This window comes from Rhamphochromis longiceps, linkage group LG23 (assembly GCF_057381845.1).
Source record: "Rhamphochromis longiceps isolate RC_006_pf linkage group LG23, R_longiceps_female_GT1.1, whole genome shotgun sequence".
Classification (NCBI taxonomy): domain Eukaryota; kingdom Metazoa; phylum Chordata; class Actinopteri; order Cichliformes; family Cichlidae; genus Rhamphochromis; species Rhamphochromis longiceps.
The window spans coordinates 35,211,179-35,231,293 of record NC_140578.1 but is presented as its reverse complement, the minus strand read 5'-3'; the positions used below and the strand labels follow the sequence as shown (position 1 = coordinate 35,231,293).

The 20,115-nt window shown below is 40.3% G+C and overlaps 1 protein-coding gene across 2 annotated transcripts in view; it reads left to right on the top strand.

Annotated features, from left to right (window-relative positions):
* The window catches only part of mgat5 (alpha-1,6-mannosylglycoprotein 6-beta-N-acetylglucosaminyltransferase), a 106,256-nt gene that overhangs the window by 23,478 nt on the left and 62,663 nt on the right, over window positions 1-20,115 (top strand). For both annotated transcript variants that reach the window (XM_085398796.1, XM_085398795.1), the window contains exons 3-4: window positions 817-981; window positions 18,604-18,680. In XM_085398796.1, coding sequence (XP_085254922.1) covers window positions 817-981; window positions 18,604-18,680 — 242 coding nt within the window. The remainder of the gene's footprint in view (window positions 1-816; window positions 982-18,603; window positions 18,681-20,115) is intronic.

Here is a 20,115-nt window from a genome sequence, read left to right as displayed (position 1 = left end):
TGTAATCTTGAAACTACTATCCTTTCCGTTTTGTGGTAATTAAGCCGTAAAACATTGAACTTAACATGATACAGAAACACAAGGAAACAAAGAATGCTGGGTCAAAATGACCCAGGACCATGATACTTAAGCTGGAGACCCCAAATTTAAAACAAAAGCGTTAGGACTTTAGTCAAAATCCTTCTAGGAGCAACTTGTGCCACTTGGTGACTATCTCACACTCAGATGGCAGCTGGCGGTAGTAGTCCTTGTTCTGCTTCGTTGAGCTCCATGAAGCTACACGTGAACCACCTTGCACCAGAGCAGAAGAAGTACTACCATCTCACAGTGTTGCTAGCTACAGTCCAAAGTTACAGCTTCTCTTTCTCATTCCACAAGAGCACTGAGCAAATATCATATTTTATGGATTGAGCAAGTGAAAAAAAATCAAAGATACACTTGCCTACATCTATCCCGTAGTACCAGTATGCCTGCCACTACACAGCTGAAACCTCAAGTGTGCAGTTGTACCATTAAAGTAACTGGTTTTCTGGAAACAGGGGCAAGATACGTGCCAACTTTGGTTTTATAAAATTCTCAGAAATTTCTAGCCTGGTTTTTATTCCTCTCCCTTAAAATGTTTGCTTTAGTCACACAACACTTTCAGCTTTTAGAAGAAATCCCCCATCGATGCCTTTCCCACCACTTTTTAGATTAAAGGTTGATTTTGACAACTTAAGCTCTTTGACAACTTAAGCACTCTACTCCAACTCATGGACCTGACACACCGCTTTTTTTTGCTGGAGAGAAATAAAATTTAACATTCTCATTTTGCAGACCTGAAGAAGACTCTCGCAGTCCTGCTGGATAACATCATGATGAGGCTGGGCAAGCTAGAGTCCAAGGTGGAGAACATCTACAATGGCACAGGGCCCAACCTGAGCAACGGCACCAGCACTATTACGCCCAGTGCTCCAAACTCAGAGAAAGTAAACGTGGCAGGTATGTGCGGCAGTCTTCTTTCGCTTTGGAATAGAGTGTTTGTGTGCATGCTGTGCCAAGGTGGGGGGCAGTCTAAAGGATTTATTTTGTATTTGGATTTGTAAATGTTATCAGTACAAGCTTAGAATCAGACACCTTCCTGGCTCCAGTGGTCATTGATCCTGTGCCACTTAGAAAGACTATAAATGTCTCTGTGCACTCATCCTTTTAGAAGTGTTTGATACATACACAGTACTGAGAAATGGGAATAAGCTGATTGTGGCTGTAGAAAATTTCTTTAAAACTACTCTATCTTTCCTGCGGCATGCAGCTAGCTAAACTTTCCCAGTATTGCCACTGCACTTGATGGGTCCAGACCGCATCCTTGGACTTGATTCAAATAAGGCCTGTGTTCACGCTGCATGACCCTTTTATTAGTTTTCATTGATTTTCCTGCCAGCTTTCAGATGATGAATTCAGCCCAGCTGAGAGAATGAGGTGTTGGTTTTTCTGAGACCCCTCTGAGGGACTTGCTCTCAGTTGTTTGCGCAGCATTAAACAGTAGGAATGTGAAGCTGCACAGCGAAGCAGTATGTGCAGAATTGGATTAGACTGATTGAGATGTTCAAAGAAACACTGGCATTAGTGTAATTCTAATGAGAACTGCTGTGCTGTGCTGCCGCCATCATTTTGGAAGTGCTGATGAGGCCTTTGTGAATTTGTTATTTCACATGACAAAGGACGGTAAGAATACGACAAAATTATGTAGAGTTGAATGAAAGTGTGAGTGTTTGTGATGAAAATACCTGTCAAGGATATAAACAGGCCACTCACTCTTATAGCAGTGAATTCAAAGAGATACAGTGTAGAACATTTGAAAGGCAACACCGAGTAAATTACATGACCAAAGTGTGTGAAATGAATGTATATTGTTTTCAGAGCTGCCCAAGGAAATTAAGTTCTAGTCATATATACGGGCAGGGCAGTTTCTATTAGAAAATTGAAGCCGTTGAAGTTTCCTCCAGGGAAGAGAACATAGATCACCTGCCCACAGATCTAAAAGAAAAGGCAGCGTCGCATTAAAAATCTTATGGCTGAGTAACTAAACAGATTAATTGTTTTTTATTTTGTTTAAAAACTGTTATTTCATCTTCTTTTTCTTTTTTTTGCTTTAACTATATTCTATAACTATATATGTAACCACCCTGCACAGGCCTGTGGTGAGCCGCGGTAAACCTTGGATGCATCATTTTGAAACAAATGCAAATTAAAAAAAAGAAAATGTGATAATGAAAAAACAGTAATCAATATAGTAACGGTTCCAGACGGTGTCCGACTTTCAGAATTGCTCAGTAAAAAAAACAAATCCTCACTTTCTCTTCCTGTTTCTGTGATATTCAAAGCCTGCTTTGCAGTCATTCTAATGCCACATCCTTTCACCTACCTTGGTTTGTTTGCCTGGCACTAAAGCAATTTTCTGCTCTTCTTTAGCATCTTTGGAAGGTTGCCTTTGACTGTACCTCTATGAGTTCTCTGCTCTTTCACTAATAGAAACGTTTGTACAGTGAAATGACTCAAAATGATGTGTTCAAAAGCCAGAGTACTCTGGGCTTTAAAAAAAAAGACAGGGATCGTTTTAAAAGAAGCTGTTATAATTGTTAGTGAAGCCGAAATGTTTGACTCATCGGTTGATTTAGTTGATAGTTGATATTCAGTCGATCAAGATTGTCAAGTTAGTGTTATGCATTGAATCGTCTGGACATCTTTCAGTTTCTTGACGACGTTTCACCTCTGATCAGAGAAGCTTCTTCAGTTCTGAAGCTTCTTGGATGAGATGTGAAAGATGTCCAGATGCTTTTCTTTCCAAGCTCCTTAGACCAGGAGTCATATTGTTTCTCATTCGGGAGCGGTTTTCAGTAAGCGTATTAAAACCATTGTGCATATTCTTTCTCATGTTCAAAATAACAACATTGTTTTTTTGTTGTTGTTTTTTTACTTGGGGTAACAATACTGCAGTCTGTTTGGGGTTGCATAAGGTTCTGATCTGCAGTTACTGTGTTACCTGTAGCTGATGGCAGTATTTACACCCCCCACCTGTACAGAAAATAAAGCCGTACTCTGCTGTGGGCACGGCTGGCAGCAAAATGAATTTTAGCCACCAAACAGAAGGAATCAATATCTGTTTCAGTGGATTCTATATTTAGAACATTTTCACTGCTTCACCTGCTGTCAGACGGGCCTTTACGACGAGGAAGCAGAGCTGTTACGCTCCACCAGACTCCATTGACAAAATGAGGAAGTTCGCCTCATTAAAGATTTGAGCTGTCTGCTGCTGCTTTGATTGGTTATTTAGTGGTGTATTTGAATGTACTCGTCAAATCAACAGTGAAAGTATCGAGCAGCGCCAGATTTCTGTGAAATAATAAAAAAACCCAAAAAACTCAGCAGACTGTGGCGAAAGCCGCCACAGTCTGTGTGCAATAGTTTCTGCAAATCAACAAACTTTGCACCTGTTGCCCCAGATTAAGATTACATAAATGTGTCCTGTCAAACTTTATTATATAAATTTATATCCATTGTTGAAAGAGCAGCACTGTCTTGCTCTGTGAAGTACAGATGGAGACGTAATACAACATCAAAGCATAACCATATCAACAATATTGTCCCATTCCATCTCCATTATGAAGATATATCTATGCATTAATATATGTAATTAAAAACAAACACACAAACAAAATGTAATATTATGACCCAGTCCTAAATTTGAGCATAAAACCTTGTCATTAATTACAGCTTAATTACATTTTTGCAAACCAAGGAATTAGCAGATTAATCAGTAGCTAATTGCAGCTGTAGTGAAGAAAAAGCTTACATGTAATTACATGGAAATGGAATAAAAAAAAATAGATGTAATATTTGTAGAGGTTTATGGAAGGCTAGACTTCTTAGATGGAGCGGGTTTTGTGACATTAGGTGGCGGTTAATGAGCCCTGCCTTTGCAGGCAAGCGTGATAAAACATTGTCAGAGCACTCTTGGCTTGAACTGCCCTGTTCCACAGAAATCGTAGCTGGACCTGTGACTCATCTCAGTGAACTTGCAGTGGCCTGTTGGCCTAAAACAACCAGTGGCACCCTTCAGAGACATCTGGAGCCTGAATGTATGTCAAAGCTGACAAAGCTGCACCAATGTCTCTCTTGATAGTTGAACTAAAGGCCCCAGCACTCCAGAGCCTCCATTGGAGCATGTCCTCTGTCTTGGAGCAGGGGCAGTGCTGTTGCCAGCTCCACCGGCGCTCCTCCCTGACTGGAACGCAATTACAGAGATAAGAATCTGGACAGTGAGTGCAACACGCCTGCCTTTCAGGGAGGCTGCTATCAAGATGGAGCTGAGCAGCAGCTCTGGGACTGCGCCGTTTCCAATGGAAAGAGGGAACAGAAAAGAGGCGCATAGAGAGACTACAAACCAAAACTACTGGAGTGAGGAGTCTTTAACTCCTCACACCTTTAAATCTCACATTGCTGAAATAAAAATGAACCAGGTCTTTAGCCACATAAGGCCATGAATGATTTGCATACAATGCTGGTAGTTCCCTGCCAACTGTTTAGACATTGTGAAGAGCTCCTTCTGTCTTGAGATTGCAGCTGCCTTGCGTTGTGTGTTGTACAAGCTTCATTAGAGGTTGAGGAATTACATTAACATGGTACAATTTTTCTTCAGCCAAAGACAACGGGCACAGATGTCTGTTATGGTGGCCTTTAGATTGCTTCTTAGCAGTAAGCAGATGGGGCCTGGTCAAACTGCATGTGATGCCATGTCTCACCACGCTGTTGCTAATGTAGCTAATCAACCTCTCTAACCATGTTTCATCCAAAGTTCTGCCCCTGGCATGGAGTCTATGTAATCTCCTTCTTCTCACACACACACACACACACACACACACACACACACACACACACACCAGGCATAGAGATAGATGTAACGAACGGTCAGGTGGTGATTTGCAGCATCTAACTCTCCCACGACTCTCACTTGTTCCGTTTCATTCCCCCTGCGATGTATTTCTCTTCCCTTTGCGAGTGTTTAAGGTTATCAATGTCTCTTCCGTCTCAGCCACACCACTGGTGATGTTTGGCTGATTTGCAGCTCGCTGTCTCTCAGACGCCGCCGGCCAAACAGAGATGCTTGCATTCACCGCTCGCAGCATCTTTGCCGCTTTGTCTCTTTCAGCTATCGATCGGCTTGATTTTCTGTTTAATGTTCTCAGTGAAAGATGAGATCCAATCCTCAGTATCAACAAAGGAAAGAGACGAGGATAGTGCTTCTGCTGGGAGTTGCTGGTGGCTCTCTCACTGTGCCTTATTTTCTCTTTAGTCATCTGCTCGATATTCCTCATTTTCCAAAGCCACTTGTGTGTCCAATGTACCTCACAACAGGACGTCACTATTATCAGTTTAATAATAAATACATTTTTCTACTTGGGTTTAGATTAGACTGGATAGCATCTTGTTTTTGAAGGCCTGGATTCTCGGTGTACAGATGAAAACTAATAAAATACACATGCAATTCAATTCATTGCTAATAAGTTGCAGAGAGATGCTATCCACTCCCACACACTAAAATCCTCCCACGAATCCTGACTTTCATCACCCTAAAATCTTTGAATGTTGCATAGCAGCATAAAATAAACGAGAATTTGAACCATTGCTTTTACAGCTGTTGGATCTGTGTTGTATTTCTCAGTGTTTTAGTTTCGCCCTTCAGTGTTTCTTACAGATTTACTTTCTAGTTGTGGTTGTGGCTGTCAGTACTCTGCTCTAAAGCCTTGGTATAGCAGCACATTAAGCAGTAAGGGTGGCTTTGCAAGTTAGTATCTTATGTCTTACAGTGTCTCACAGGTTAGAGTGGACATCGATAAATCTTATAACAGAAGTGCTGAAGACTAAACTTTAGCGTTTAAAAACCTAGCATCATCGTCAAAGTCAAGTGGCAGTATTCTGGCTCTTTAAGGCAAAACGAATCTTGACCGTCTGCAGTCAGTCCAGAATGCTGCGGCAAGGCTTTTAACAAAGACACGAAAAAGAGAGCACAGTAGACCAGGTTTATGCTCATTACACTGGCTTTCAGTACATTTTAGAATTAATTTTAAAATCTTAGTACTGACTTTTAAAGCTTTGAATCATGACGCTTCTCTCTATATTTCTGATCTTTTAGGACCTCACACTCCCTCTCGCAGCCTGAGATCATCTAATCAAAGGCTGTTGGTAGTTAGTTAAAACCAGAGGTGATAGATCTCTTAGAGCTATGGCCCCCAGGCTGTGGGAGTCTCTCCCTCCATCTTTACGTTGCCTGGATTGTATTTATTCTTTTAAACATCATTTTAAGACTCATTTATTTAGATTAGCTTTTAATTAGATTTGTTCTGTATGTTTGATTTTACTGTTTTATGTTTATCTGTTATATATTATTGTGAAACACTTTGTGGTTTTTATCCTGTCAAGAGTGCTATATAAATCAATAAAGTAAAGTAAGTAAGGGTGTTGGCGATGACCCGATGCATGTTAAGAGTTCAGCTTTGATGTGTCATTCTTGGCAGAAAGTCTCACTCTCCTCTACTTCCTCCATATCTTGTGCGTACCTGCCTGTTTTAGTTTGACGTGGACTGAGCCTCTCCAGGACTTTTCCCACTTGCACATGATTGCACGTCAAGCACAGCAAACTTCTTCCGCTGTGATTGTATTTGCCCCGTGTGCATACTTTCATTACCTTATAGTATCTATCGCAGCAAACTGTGTACTTAAGTCTGATTTTCAATGAATGGACATTCGAGTTTTGCCATACGATAGTCAAACTCATGCCATACTTTTGCAAGCATGCCTGGAGTCACTGTAGCTGTTGTGAAGCTACGGCAGCCACACAAAACTCACCAATCTGCTCTTTCTATCAGTTCATTCGATCATTAGCAGTTAACAGCTGCAAAATTAAAGCGCGTTGAAATCTGTGTCTCATGAATAAGATACTCCATGGATAACACATTTGACTCTATTAGATTAGATAAAAGGGAGTCATGATGGCCAGTTTTTTAAGTCCCCCGCCCCCCCCAAAAAAGTTCACAGTTATCAAACATCAACATACTAACCCATCTGAAGGCTCTTTACAGATACAGATATTTTTTTTGTTGTTGTGAGGTCACATAGTGTAAATCCCCTCGTGTCGCTCCTTTCCCTCCACACTCTTATTTCTCTATTTCAGCCCTTTATGCCGCAGGCAGGCTTGTATGTACCCTTGAGGTCTTGACTGGGTTGAGTGGAAGGAACATCTGGGGCTGATGCGCCATTGGCTGCGACACGTGCATCCAACTTTTTCTTCTTTGTTTTCGTCTCTCATCTTACGACTTCCCTCTTTTTCTTTTTTTTCTGCCCAGTGACTGTTTGCAGGGAATCTGCTAATTATGAAATCTGACAAACACTGAGAGTTTAGGTCCAAAACGCCATACCATATTTTTCTGCTTTTACCATTTCTAATTCTCGTCCCTCTTGTTTACCTTCAGTCTCTTCATGCTCCATGTTTTTTTTCTTTTCCCCTCTTTGTATGCTGCCCTCTCTCTCCCCCCCCCCTACATCCTCTTCCTCTGTGCCAGTTTTGCTGCTCTGCTGGTTCAAGCCGCTGCTCCGGCCCTATAGGAATATAATCGGCTTTGACTCCTTCCACCAAATATCAACCATTTCCCCAGGCATATTTTATATATATATATATATATATATATATATATTTTTTTTTTAATAGCCGGATAAACACACACACTCACTCCAGTTTTCATTCACTGCAGCTGCAGATTTTTCAGGATCCAGATGACAGAACAGGGCAGCAGGCGCACATGAACGCAGAGCTGATGCAATTCAGTCCTTTTTCACACAGAGACTGACGACTGCATTATCGCCCGTGCTTGTTCATATTCGGGTTGCATGTTTAGACACCCACCCACATACGACAGGAAACCAAATTCTCTGCATATTTTCCTGCATCGTGCAACTGCCTTCCTCTAAAGCCGTATCTTGCATTGTAACACCGGTCGCAGAGAGTGCATGTGTCCAGCACTTGGTCAGAAACAATTCAAGGTTTCAGGCCTTGCAGAGGAAATGGAACATCTGCAATAAACTTGCTGCTATTTTTAGTCTAGTTTCTCAGGTCTGTTTAAAATCTGTCATCAAAACAGTGAATTCTTTGAAGACACAAGCCAGTCTTCACAGCCTTGCCCCTCTAACCACAATTGGTAGAAATCAGCAGTGGAACATTAGTCATAGCTCAGCAATGATGAGAGCTAATCACAGCTTTCTGGCAGCCCTGTGTCCTTGTGTCGCTTTTGGTGCAAAATCGGCATCGTCCTCTATTTTCGGAGGGAACAGCGAACCGATCAGATTGCTCGAGCACAAAAGAGGGATTGATTACAGACAGTTTCTGTTCTGTGCAACAGAGGAAGGGAGAGTAATATGAAACTTGGTGTGGGCTGGATGTTGGGGTTACGTGGGGAAATTTGGATTTGGTTTTTTAGCCTCCAGAACTTTGCAGTGGAACACTTGTGTGGACCAAAGGCAGAGAGACACATGTGTTTTGACCACTTCCAAACACGTGCCGCCTCGTATTGGGAAGCCCCTCTGGTGTGTGTGTGTTACCCTGCTGTGGTCCCTTCAGGTGGCAGCCTGGCCTAAAGAAATGGCTTTCAGTAGCTTTTGGGAGTTTCATTTAAGGGGTGCAAGTCAAGTTTTACAATATATACAAACACTGTAAACGCAAAAGCTGTCCGTAATCCTTCTATAATCCTAATGTTTACATTTTTTACATTTTGGAGTGATGTAATTATTACTTCAGTTGTGTATTTAGTGTGTGAATGTTGTGGTTTCCAAAGTTTGTGTTGCTGAGAGTGTAAATGTTTCGCCAACATAGCTAGGGCTCATGTAGCAGTTAATTGCCTACCTCTCTGTGTTATTCTGGGTTATTAATAAGTTTTTAATAAAACGTAATTTCCTGTATGAGACATTGAAAAATTGAGCAAACACTGAGCTCGTTACACATGAAGAAAAGCTTGTGTACAACAAATGTAGGTAAATCTCTACCTACATTTGTTTAGCTTTTTTACTTAAGCAAGCAATCTCAAGATAATATTAAGCTGCCTTGTCCTACCTATGCGTTGATTATCATTGTATTTTCTGTCCATTTTTCTTTGAGGCAGTGAGTTTGCACAGTTTATAAAAAATGCATCAAATTTTACAGTGTACTCAAAAGTTAGGCTTAAACTTTTCTGTTTCTGGCATTTTCTGCTTTAATAATTAATACAACATTTTGTTTAATAATGTGAATGAATGTGTATTTGGTATATCCTGTACCAGAGGTTTTATTTTTTTAATGTTTTTTATTGCATTTAGATTTAGAATTCACTGAACACTGGTGTAGTCTCCGTAAACATACGCATCAACACATCTTTGTGCTTGTTGTCTTGGTAAATTTGACCATATTAAAAAAAAAAAAAAAAAACTAACGACATTAGTATTATTATTTTGTACTGTTTCAGTCAGTGTTTATTTTTTCCTAAAGTTTACGTCTTTAATTTTAGTTTGTATTTCTTTTAACTAATTGTTTTCTCACAGTTTTGAGTTGATTATAATAATCTTGACATCTGCTCTCTTGCTGTGAGGCAATAGCAAGAAAAGGAAGTAAGACAAAACCGTTAGCATGTTCCTTATTTATAGAAAAAAAAAAACCTTTCCAACAGGTAGATATAATTGAGTTGACTTATTAGACAATTATTAATTTGACTGTAATGGAAAGGGACAGGTGCTATTAAAATGTTTTTAAAGGGGAAGCTTTGAATGAATCAGTGTGGCATTGATAGAGGATTCGATTTCACAGGTTTAATGTTTTATGTCGCATGTCACTTCCTCATATATAAGGTCACACAGTTTCCTCTCTTCTGAGTGAGCTCTGTCTGGAGCTTTCAAATACAGATCTAAAAGTCACAGGGAAGTAAATGAAAACAGCAGAAAGGAACATTAACTGTATCACATCTTAACGTGTCTGATTCCTAGAAACCCTTAAGGTCAGCCGGTGGCATCCGTAGCGTTAACTTGAACTTTAACTCCGCACTTGAACCCAAGTAGACAGCTTACAGCTGAGTTAAAAGTGAAGAGCAGAAGCACTGTTAACAGGCTGAACAGGCTCATAGCCTAAGGAGGTGGTGGATAATCAGCTTTATGATAAGGTTTGTGTGAAGCCAGGCGAGCCAATGAGAGTCGAGCTAAGTTGAACTTGTTCGTAGCACTCCCTGATGACAGTCGCTGATCTCTCCACCTGCACAGCTGTCGAATCTCTTTGGTGACTGTGTTCGTCAGCCTTCCTCGTGTCTAATTGATGAGCTGCTGCTGAGATGTACCCTCGCTGATACCTCTGCTTCTTCTCGCAAAGTGCATCTAAAATTAGTGTTTCTAAGCAAATGGATCAGAGGACACGGCGACAGAGGATATGCTGCACTTCTCCCCTCTGTAATTTATTTTTTTCATTTTTATTTTTCAAGCTTTTATCTCAGTTGTCACCATAGTGACAGTTAACGCATCATGTGCTTTAAAATTGCTCATTGCTCCAGCGTCTTTGTTTAGCTAATTGTATTGTTGAGAGTTAGATTCTTACCATCTTGCACTTGCACAGCCCTTCTCTTTTGCATTCCAGTTAATTTGGTGACTTATTTGAGTCCCACTGACCAAATTATGCCATTAAAGCAGGGCCTTGGCACATGTCACGTTATCTGAGGGTTTTTAGTTAGGAACGCCTGAGAGGGAAATCATTGAGAGTGAGATGGATACAGAGAATAACAGAAACCACATATAACATAAACCAGATGTCTTCAATCCAGTTCTGGAGTTGTCAAATGTCAGATTACCTCATGGACTTGGACAAACACACATACACACTGGGACAGGGAATGGAAGAAAAACCCTCTGTGTGTGTTTGTGTGTAATATCACATATTGTTCAGAGATGATGCTATTTAAGGGCTCTCAGATGGCCAACACTGTGTGCTGGGAGCTGGCTAATGGTGACCTCAGTGCTGTGAGCTCTTGTGTATCTTATGCAAGTTGGAGTGATCTCATCTGTTTTCTTCCTCTGGTTCTCTGTATTTTTATTATTGTGAGAAAAAATCTAGATCGAATAAATCCTTTTTGGGATTCATTTTCACTACAAAGGGTACAAAAGTGTAACCTTTCTTTTGGCCTGACACACCCACCATTTCCTGCAAGGTTTAGCCAATCAGAAGAAAGCAGGCTTGGTTGGGAGGTATAGTCTTGTATGGGGGCGGAGTTAAAACTGCTGTCTATGAAATAAGGAATATTTTTGAACTGTGAATCATGCAAAGCAACTCTAGTAGAGTCTCTGTATAAAGAAAGGAGGTGAAAATGTACATAATATGCTCACGTTCAAGAAATTTTATTAACATTATACATAATTATGTTATGAATGACCAGAATACTTGATGACAGCTTTAACTGACTTTTTCTGGTTAACTCATGAACTATTTACATATCTAACATACCACTTTTATTTTAAAAGCAAAAGTAAAAATGATAGTATGTTTGTTTTTTAGTTTCTAGCAGTTCTACCATCAGCTCTCTGTTTGTATAGCCATCCCTCACAGGGTTGCTTGTTTCTGTTAGAAATAAGCCAGGTTGTTTCCTAGAAACAGCTTTGTGGGTTGTTCTTGGAATACTCTTTAAAGGAGTTTGTTGTTTTAAGCTCCATGCATGGTTTCCTCTTCCCTGCCTCTGTTTTGTGTACACTAGACTGAGGTGTGGTTTGCTGCTTGGCTTTTCACCTCAAATTGCCGCTTATAGACGTCAATCATGCTTCACATCATCTGATTCAGCATCAAGCTGCATGACAGCTAGGAACTGTGAGGCTTATTTCTACATGAGAATTTCTTTATTTCTTTTCTGGTCAGTAAAGGCCCTGCTGATGCACCTTGACACCATGCTGGGCGGGGTTGTTTCGGCCATGCTTTTCCCAGCTTTAATGTGCAGCAGTAGATGATTTGTGCTGAAAATGATCGTGGTTCTCTGTGAAGCAGGTCATTTTGTCCGACCTAAACATCCCTGGCGTAGCAGAGGTGAATAACTAGGAAATTGCTCCTTTTGAGGCAGCACCACCTCTTCTACGTTTGATCATGAAAGGAACTATATTTAGGTCGTCTTTGGAAACTGCTTCTTCCACTTCATTACAGCTAGGAGAGAAGATTTGCCTGGTGGCGTTGGCGCTTGCTGACCAACTGGCTGAATGACAGGCTGCCTCTTTGGCTGTTTGCTTGGTTGGTCTGTTGGGTTGGTTGGCAGACTGACTGGGTGGATGGAATGACAGGAACTTGCACAGAGCGAGTTCCTGTCATTCCACCCATCCATCTTGTGTGCTGCACAAGATGGCCCCGTCACCAAATAGCAAATCACAAGTCACATTTGTTTAGCTTATTCAATACACACAGTCAGCAGACTGTGATTTACAAAAGAGCAGGGAACTCAAAGGAAATAAAGAAGAACGATGAAAAGAACAAGATACATTTCAAACATAGCCCAGATGTTTTCACACAAGTGTGATCCTCCCCATGGGTTTGAGAGCTACAGCTCTCTTATTTTTCATTTTTCTCTTATTTGCTTTCCTCATGTTTTGCTTTGCTTTCATAAGATGTCATTAAGTTGTAACTCTGGTATGTGAAATAGTAAGGGGAATTAGTTTATAGTGACTGCATATTTTAACAAAAGTTATTTTTTTAAAAATAGAAATTTAGCTTCATTGTAAGGGCAAGCGCATCGCTATAGGACATGATGTAATATTAGCATTTGTTCCAGCCTTGAGATTTAAGTACTTTAAAACCAGGACTGATATTTGGTGATTACAAAATCTGATATTCCGATGGGTCTAATGTTTAATAGTTCAGACAGGTCCGGCCTCCATTATTCGTTTATAGAAGGCCAAACCTTACTCTGGCTGTTTGTTGCTCAGCTCCTGCTGTTCTCAGAAACAAGAAGAGGTTTTGATTGTGTCCATCTTTTGTGAGATACTAGAGTGGCTCTCAGGCCTCCCACAGCTTCCCTCAGTTTTCTGCAGAGCAGTAACTTCACATGAATTGCCAAAAAAAATCTTGTGCATTGTGCTTCAAGATTACTGTAAGAAATAATGTGTTTGGTGTAATTAGTCGGCCCAAGACAAAGAACTGTTATTCCGACTGGTTTGCTGTTGTACCTCTGTAGGAATCGTGGTAATCATTTCCTTATCGGGGGTGGTAACGGAGTCCAAACAGTGAATCTGTTTGTGTGATAATCTCTCTGACTGCTGTTTTGGTGTCTCAGCCCCACTAACTTTCTCTAGGGGCGTCTATCTTTGGGTTCTGACACGTTCTTATGGAAAGCACCCAATTTCTGTCCCGCACTTCGGGTGTGTATGAAAGAAATGTCAAATCTTATCAGCAGAAAGACATTTCATAAGATCAGAAGTTGTTTTGTGGTGTATTATCATTACCAACATTACTAATGTTGACATATCACAATCAGGTAGAGCTGGGCGATATAAGATTTTTTCATATCACGATATGTTTTTTTCATTTCAGGCGATAACGATATCTATCACGATATCAGCCAAATAACTATATTTGTAAGATTTAAATGTGCCGTTGCTCACAAGTAAAATGTGAAATAATCAGCAGCTTGTTTTGATTTAAATATTTATTTCCCATAAGTCAACAGGGTAGATGTACTTAAGGAACATGAGACTTTTTCAGATAAATAAAGGCAAATATTGCAAACTACACAAAAGGCAGCCGCTAAAGCGTTTAAGTTTCAAAATAGAACAAACGAAACAGACTAAATTGTCAATTCCACTTAGAAACAAAATATTAATTCTAAAAATAAATCTTAGTTTGTTTTACAGAAGAACAGACAAAACTGACTAACTTTTGTCAATATCAAATAAACTGAGAACTAAAAGGAAATTCTCAATCTCTCCTTGTTGTATAGCTGAGCTTTTCAAACAGTTTTAACAGTTACTTTAGTCTGACAAAAGCCGAATGACGAATTAGCGCTTCCAGTCAGAGACTGAGGCTACGTCCACACGTACACGGGTATTTTTGAAAACGAAGATTTTCCGTTTTCATTTTAAAAAATAATCCCGTCCACACATAAAGGCAGAAATGAAGGAAAACGCTGCTATGAACATGCCAAAGCAGCAGGTGGCGCTAGATTCCTAACCGTGCAGAAATGTTGGCCAATCAGAAGTCTAGAAGCCTCGGTGGGAAAAAGTAAACAAAGCTGGGGCATAGAAGCAGAACCCAGTCGTATGTGTGGAGGGACAGTAACTGTGTGTATATGTAAGCATTTAAACACTGCAGAGAGTAGAATTAACAGTATTGTAGAAATTCATTTCACCGAAACAATAACGTGGCGCACAGTGTGACGTCAAAAAATGCGCACACCTTTGACGCTGCGTTTTCTCCGTTTTTCTAGTCCACACGTAAATGCAAAAACGGAGTTTTCAAAAATCTTCGTTTTCAGTGACCAAAAACGCCGCTTACGTGTGGACGAAAGGTGCAAACGGATAGAAAAATCTGCGTTTTCAAAAATACCCGGGTACGTGTGGACGTAGCGCATGCACCAGTTTATTGTATTTCCAGACTTGCTTTCGGCACAATTTACAGTGCACGCTACTCTGTTTTTTGTCAGACTTGAAATAGCCGAAATACCTTCACACTACGGAACTTCTATGGCTCTTCCGTTTGACAATCTCTCCGGCATTGGAACCATCATCTGTTTTCTCTTCGGTCACGCTCGGTTGATTTTTCTAGTCGGCACACTCATTTCCTCCATTACCCGGGCGGTACGGTGGCTGGCTGCTTCCCAAACAAATACACATGTGCGGCTTGGCAGTTGTGCTGTACGTAACAAGTCACGTGACGTGACGCTGCGGCTGTGATTGGTTCGGCTCTGCGCTACTTAATTTGGATTGGCTGCTCTTTTTTTTCTTTTTTCTTTTTTAAGAGGACAAGAGCGGCGAGGTCTATCGCGATAGTTAAATTTTTCTATCGAGAAAAAGTTATATCGCGATACATATCGTTATCGTTCTATCGCCCAGCTCTACAATCAGGTATTTCTTCTTTTAAGCTTCTTGAAGGCTGAGTGTCTGTTCTGGCAGTAAATCAAGGCTATCATTGGCTGATGATGAACTTCAACATCGATGGATGTTGAAAATGATATTTATTGTATGTGATTGTGTTGTGCTGTCCTAAACTGTGTGAGTGTTAAATCTGTTCCACTGCAAATGATTGCAGCTACTGCTACTGTACAGCATTGATCGTGTTGTTATTTTTGTGTGTGTGTAGATTACCCAAGTTAAAGTTTGACATTGATGAACCACAGTACTGAGGAGAAGGGACTTTGAGTCAAGTGACTCATCTGTGGCTTTTATTTCAAGTCAGGATTTGACAGGATAGTAAACTGGTTTGGATGCCAGAGTAATCTTGTCAGTTTTTACTTTCTATAGTTTTTCCCAGCACAACATTGCAAGAAAAGAAGCTAAAGGAAATCTGTCAATGAAAAAGGTTTATTCCATGACTGTTATGGTGAAAGTAAGACAAACATTTTGACATGAAAATATGTAGTTTCAATTTCACTTCTACCTGAGTATAGTTACTGTATATCGTTACCAGTTCAGTATTTGTCAGGGAGCGCTCTGGGTTATAATTATTATCTTTATTATAATTACTTTATACTTTATTTTAATACAGCATAACTAAGGGGGGGGACTTGAAGTTGACATCAAGCAATGATGAGCCAATTGACCCACACTAGCATCTTGCTGTGTGTCGAGGTAAAATAGCATTATTTTACTATTTATACATTCATTACTGTGACATGTTTTTACCTATGAGCGCACTTGTTATCAAATGCCACAGTCTTATTGGTCAGATCTGCTTAAGCTGGGCACACACTGCGATTTTTTTTTTCTCAGTCCTATATTCAGCTCCTGCTCAAACTATACGGTTGAATAGCAGGGGTTAGAAGTTCGTAGGTCACGATGCAGGGTCTCACACTATACAGCCCCATGCTCTGATGCAACCTGAGTGCTCACACTGTGCGTCCACAACATGAAGTGGTATGGATGCACAGTGCAAGAGACAGATTTTATAACACAAAATCTGTCTCTTGCTCTCCCTCTCTGTCTTACACACACACACACACACACACACACACACACACACACACACACACACACACACACACACACACACACCGAAAAGGCTTGCCAAAGTTCTACCAGATGGTCCTCCATCACTTGTGTCCAGATCAAACATTGCACTTCTGTGCTACTTTGTCTTTTTCATTTCCATCTTTGTGTTTGCACAAACAGGTTTGATTTTCTTATGACCATACGATTGCTGATTGTTAACTTTTTTGAGATTTGACTTCTTTGCTGTATTTTAATAAATATTTTCCAGTATTGATATCAAGTTTAAACTCATTACGTCAGCCTGGCATGCACCTCTGAGCTTTTTATCCATTTGCCTTCCATTATTTATATCCTGGCACTAAAGGTCAGGGCGGATGACGACTCTGAATGACGATATCAGAAAAGATGATTATAAGACTGGGAGCCGTGCGGGCCATGCACGTTAATCCTGCAGGGACATTCAAATCAGTGTGGAGGAGATCTCACAGGAGCTCTCTCCTCCAACTGCAGCTTCTGGTTTTTATTCTTCTACTGTTTGCATCACTGCAGCTTCAGCTGGTGCAGCTCTTGCCCTTGTGTGGTTTTTCGTTTTTATGGAGTTAAGACTACAGAGCCGAAGGTGATGCTATCGGATGACCATCATCCCTGACCGCAGGGTAATGGCCAGTCTCCATTTGCAAATTCAAAAGACATCCAGACATAAAGTGCTGAGAGTGTTCTGCACTGGGATGATTGTGTAATTTTATTTCATTTCACACTGCGCAATAGGTCTAATGCAATTCTTGTCACATTGTCTGATGACTCATGTCATGGGCATAAATACTTGTGCAAAACTTCCAGTTTAGTTAAAGTAAAAATCAACCCTTGTGATCTCTTGTTTTATTTGGAGCAGGAGCGAGTACAACTTCATGTTGTGGCAAATTCTTTTAACGCACAGCCTCAAAGCACTTTCAGGTATTTTTCTTATTCGCTGGTCTGTCTTAATCAATTTCAAATGAAACGATGTGATGAGTTCCTACTTTGAAATTACAGACACAAAGACGAAGCTCTCGAGTCGTCAAACAGATGCTGTTGTCTTCGATTTGCAGAAAATAACTTTAAAGTACCTTTGTGGGCCCTCCTTTCCAGTTTGATGTTTACATTGGACTCTACAAAGGTACCTTTGCATAGACCATGGTTCATAATAATCCTAGTTTGTTATCCTGGGCCTTGTTGCAGACACTCAGCTTGAAACAAGCTCACTTTCAGCCATCTTTCTTCTGATTGGCCACCTTTTGTACAGAAAAGGCTTGAACAGCTGGTTACTGGCTTGTTACCACAAGCTTCACTCACAAAGTCACACACATTCTGCAGTCCTGTCTTTGTAATCACCTTAAGACGGGGCAGCTCAAGGGTTCAGCATGTTGCCCAAGGATGCTTTGACATGTAGGCTGGAGGATTCAGTGTTGTATAAATAAAATTGCCATTGCCCCTGTGTCTTCTCCCTCGCCACACCGCCAGCAGGTCGTAGCAGATGTTTGCCCCTCCCCGAGCCTGGTCCTGCTGGATGTTTCTTTCTGTTAAAAGGGAGTTTTTCACACACCCACCTCATTTTGGGCAGGTTTAATGATTGTTAACTACTGTATGTGACAGCAAATAAGGAGAAGCACAAGAGGTGACATTTAACCAAAGCAAAGCCTTTTGAATTTAAACATTGTTTGTTATTGCTTCCTTATTATATGATGCTTGCTGTCCATGGAGCATCACATCTAAACAATTCCTACACTCTTTTGTATCTTTACTGCTTTCTTTCTTGTATCACTTAGCATCCGTTTAAAGTTGTATCGTCACAGTTACCATCGTGTTCTGCAGAATAGCAGTAGCAGAAATTGTTGCATTGCCAGTTATTACAGCCTAAGGATAAGAAGTAGTGGATAAACATCAACAAGATCAAAATTAAAAACAGATTTTGTATTCACGTGTTTGCATTTAAAATTCTTTGTGTGTTGTAAAGACATCTGATAGGTCATTCAGAATGTAGGCAGTCGCACACAATAGCCCTAATGACCTACATAGTACATGTTTATTGTAAGTATTATAATGTAAACTAGTTAGCAGTCAACAGAAGGGGAAATAAAGAAGGTGTTGACAGTGTGATTGGAGCTAGAAAGATAAATGTGTGACACGGTTGTGTGTGGGCCTTGTGTACTCCACACATGCTTCATTTCCCCTCACAATTCAGACCATCAGTGTGAACTGCAGATGTTAATATTTTTGTCTCTATTATATCCACTGTAATAGTGATGTATCCAGTAAAACAAAACAAAAAACCCCACGCAGACAGATAAAGAATTCTGGAGCTGACTGACTCGACCTTATTGATTTCGTTTCTCTCTCTTTCTCTTTATCCAGACCTCCTAAACGGAGCCCAGGAGAAGTGCGAGCTGCCGCCTTTGGATGGTTTCCCTCACTGCGAGGGCAAGCTCAAGGTGAAGCAAACATGCAAACACACATTAAAAACAGGCCTCTCCATCCCACTCTCTGAGCACAGCTTTGAAAAGGAGGTTTGAAACATGTGAAAGACGAGTTACTGAAAGGAGAACTGCCTGCAGAAATTCATAGCGAACAGAAAAGAAAACAAATGACAGTGTAATCTACAAAACATAACCAGCATCTGGCTTATAGCTTTTACATGGACAGTGGACAAAAAGAGTTGATGCAAGGGCGTTAATTAGTTTATTAAATTGCATTAATATTCAAAATATAAAAATAAAAGGTGTAATTTTAGGGCCAATAAAACTCTGAGCTGCAGGTCTGAAGTTTGTTAGGTTGGACATTAATTAACATGCACACCATCATAACGCCTTATTTTCATCAGCACAAAAACTACGTAATCTTTATTAATGTTCCTGTAGTATTTTTTATTATTATTTAAAAGTAGCCTGTGGAGTATTCCTGTGAATACTCTCAGTGTTTCCTGCCAGATCATGGCCTTAAGAGGCACAGGTTACATTCTGCATACCTACCTGTGTGTTAATTTATGGGTGGCCCAGGTATTTGAGGTCAGTTAGTAATGATGCTGTTTTGATTGAAATGGTGATGCACTGAAGAACCATTTATGTAACCCACATGTCACACCGATCGCAACCGATTCCCTCAGCTTCTTTTCAGCACCACACAACATCAGTCATCTCATATATAATGAGCCTTGTAGTCTGTGCTCTACGTTTTTAATCTGTCATATGTTATAAACACGTTGCTGTTAACGAGGTAACGCTTCTGACTCGCTAACAAAAGGAGAGAAAACATACCTCAGAGCCTGTTTCTGTAAATTTGCCTGGATCACAAGATAGACTGGGATAACTGTTACTCAGGTCAACTCAGGTCTGGGAAACACTTTTGTTGCTCTGCATTTTTATTACAGGAAAAATCTGCAATGCAGCTTGAAGCTGGAAACACCCACACAGATTTAAAAGAGCACCACCGGCTCGTATTTCGAATAATTGTGAATGATTAATGAATGTTTTTTTAATAGTTGTTTGCATTAAATTACTCAGTGCATATATGTAGTCGTAATAAGATCTCTTATTACAAAAGTGCAGAGCCCCTAAAGTCCTGAAGGAGGATGCTTTTCATCTGGTGTGAACCTAATTATCTTGCCTGCACAGTCAGTGAAGCTAAAGCCTGATAAGCTGAGTTCTTTGCATTTTTTTGGTGACTGAGTGCAATTAAATCGGTTAATTAGTCAATTATCTGTTGTACACAGGACAGCTAAATATTATTTTCCAAGGCGTCCAACGACTTCAGACACATAACAAGTTTTAGTTTGAACTCAGGATGTTATGCAGTGAAGTTCATCTTTGTCTTAAATCCTTTGCACAAGCTAATTTATATGTTATCTTATATGACGTATATACAGTGTGT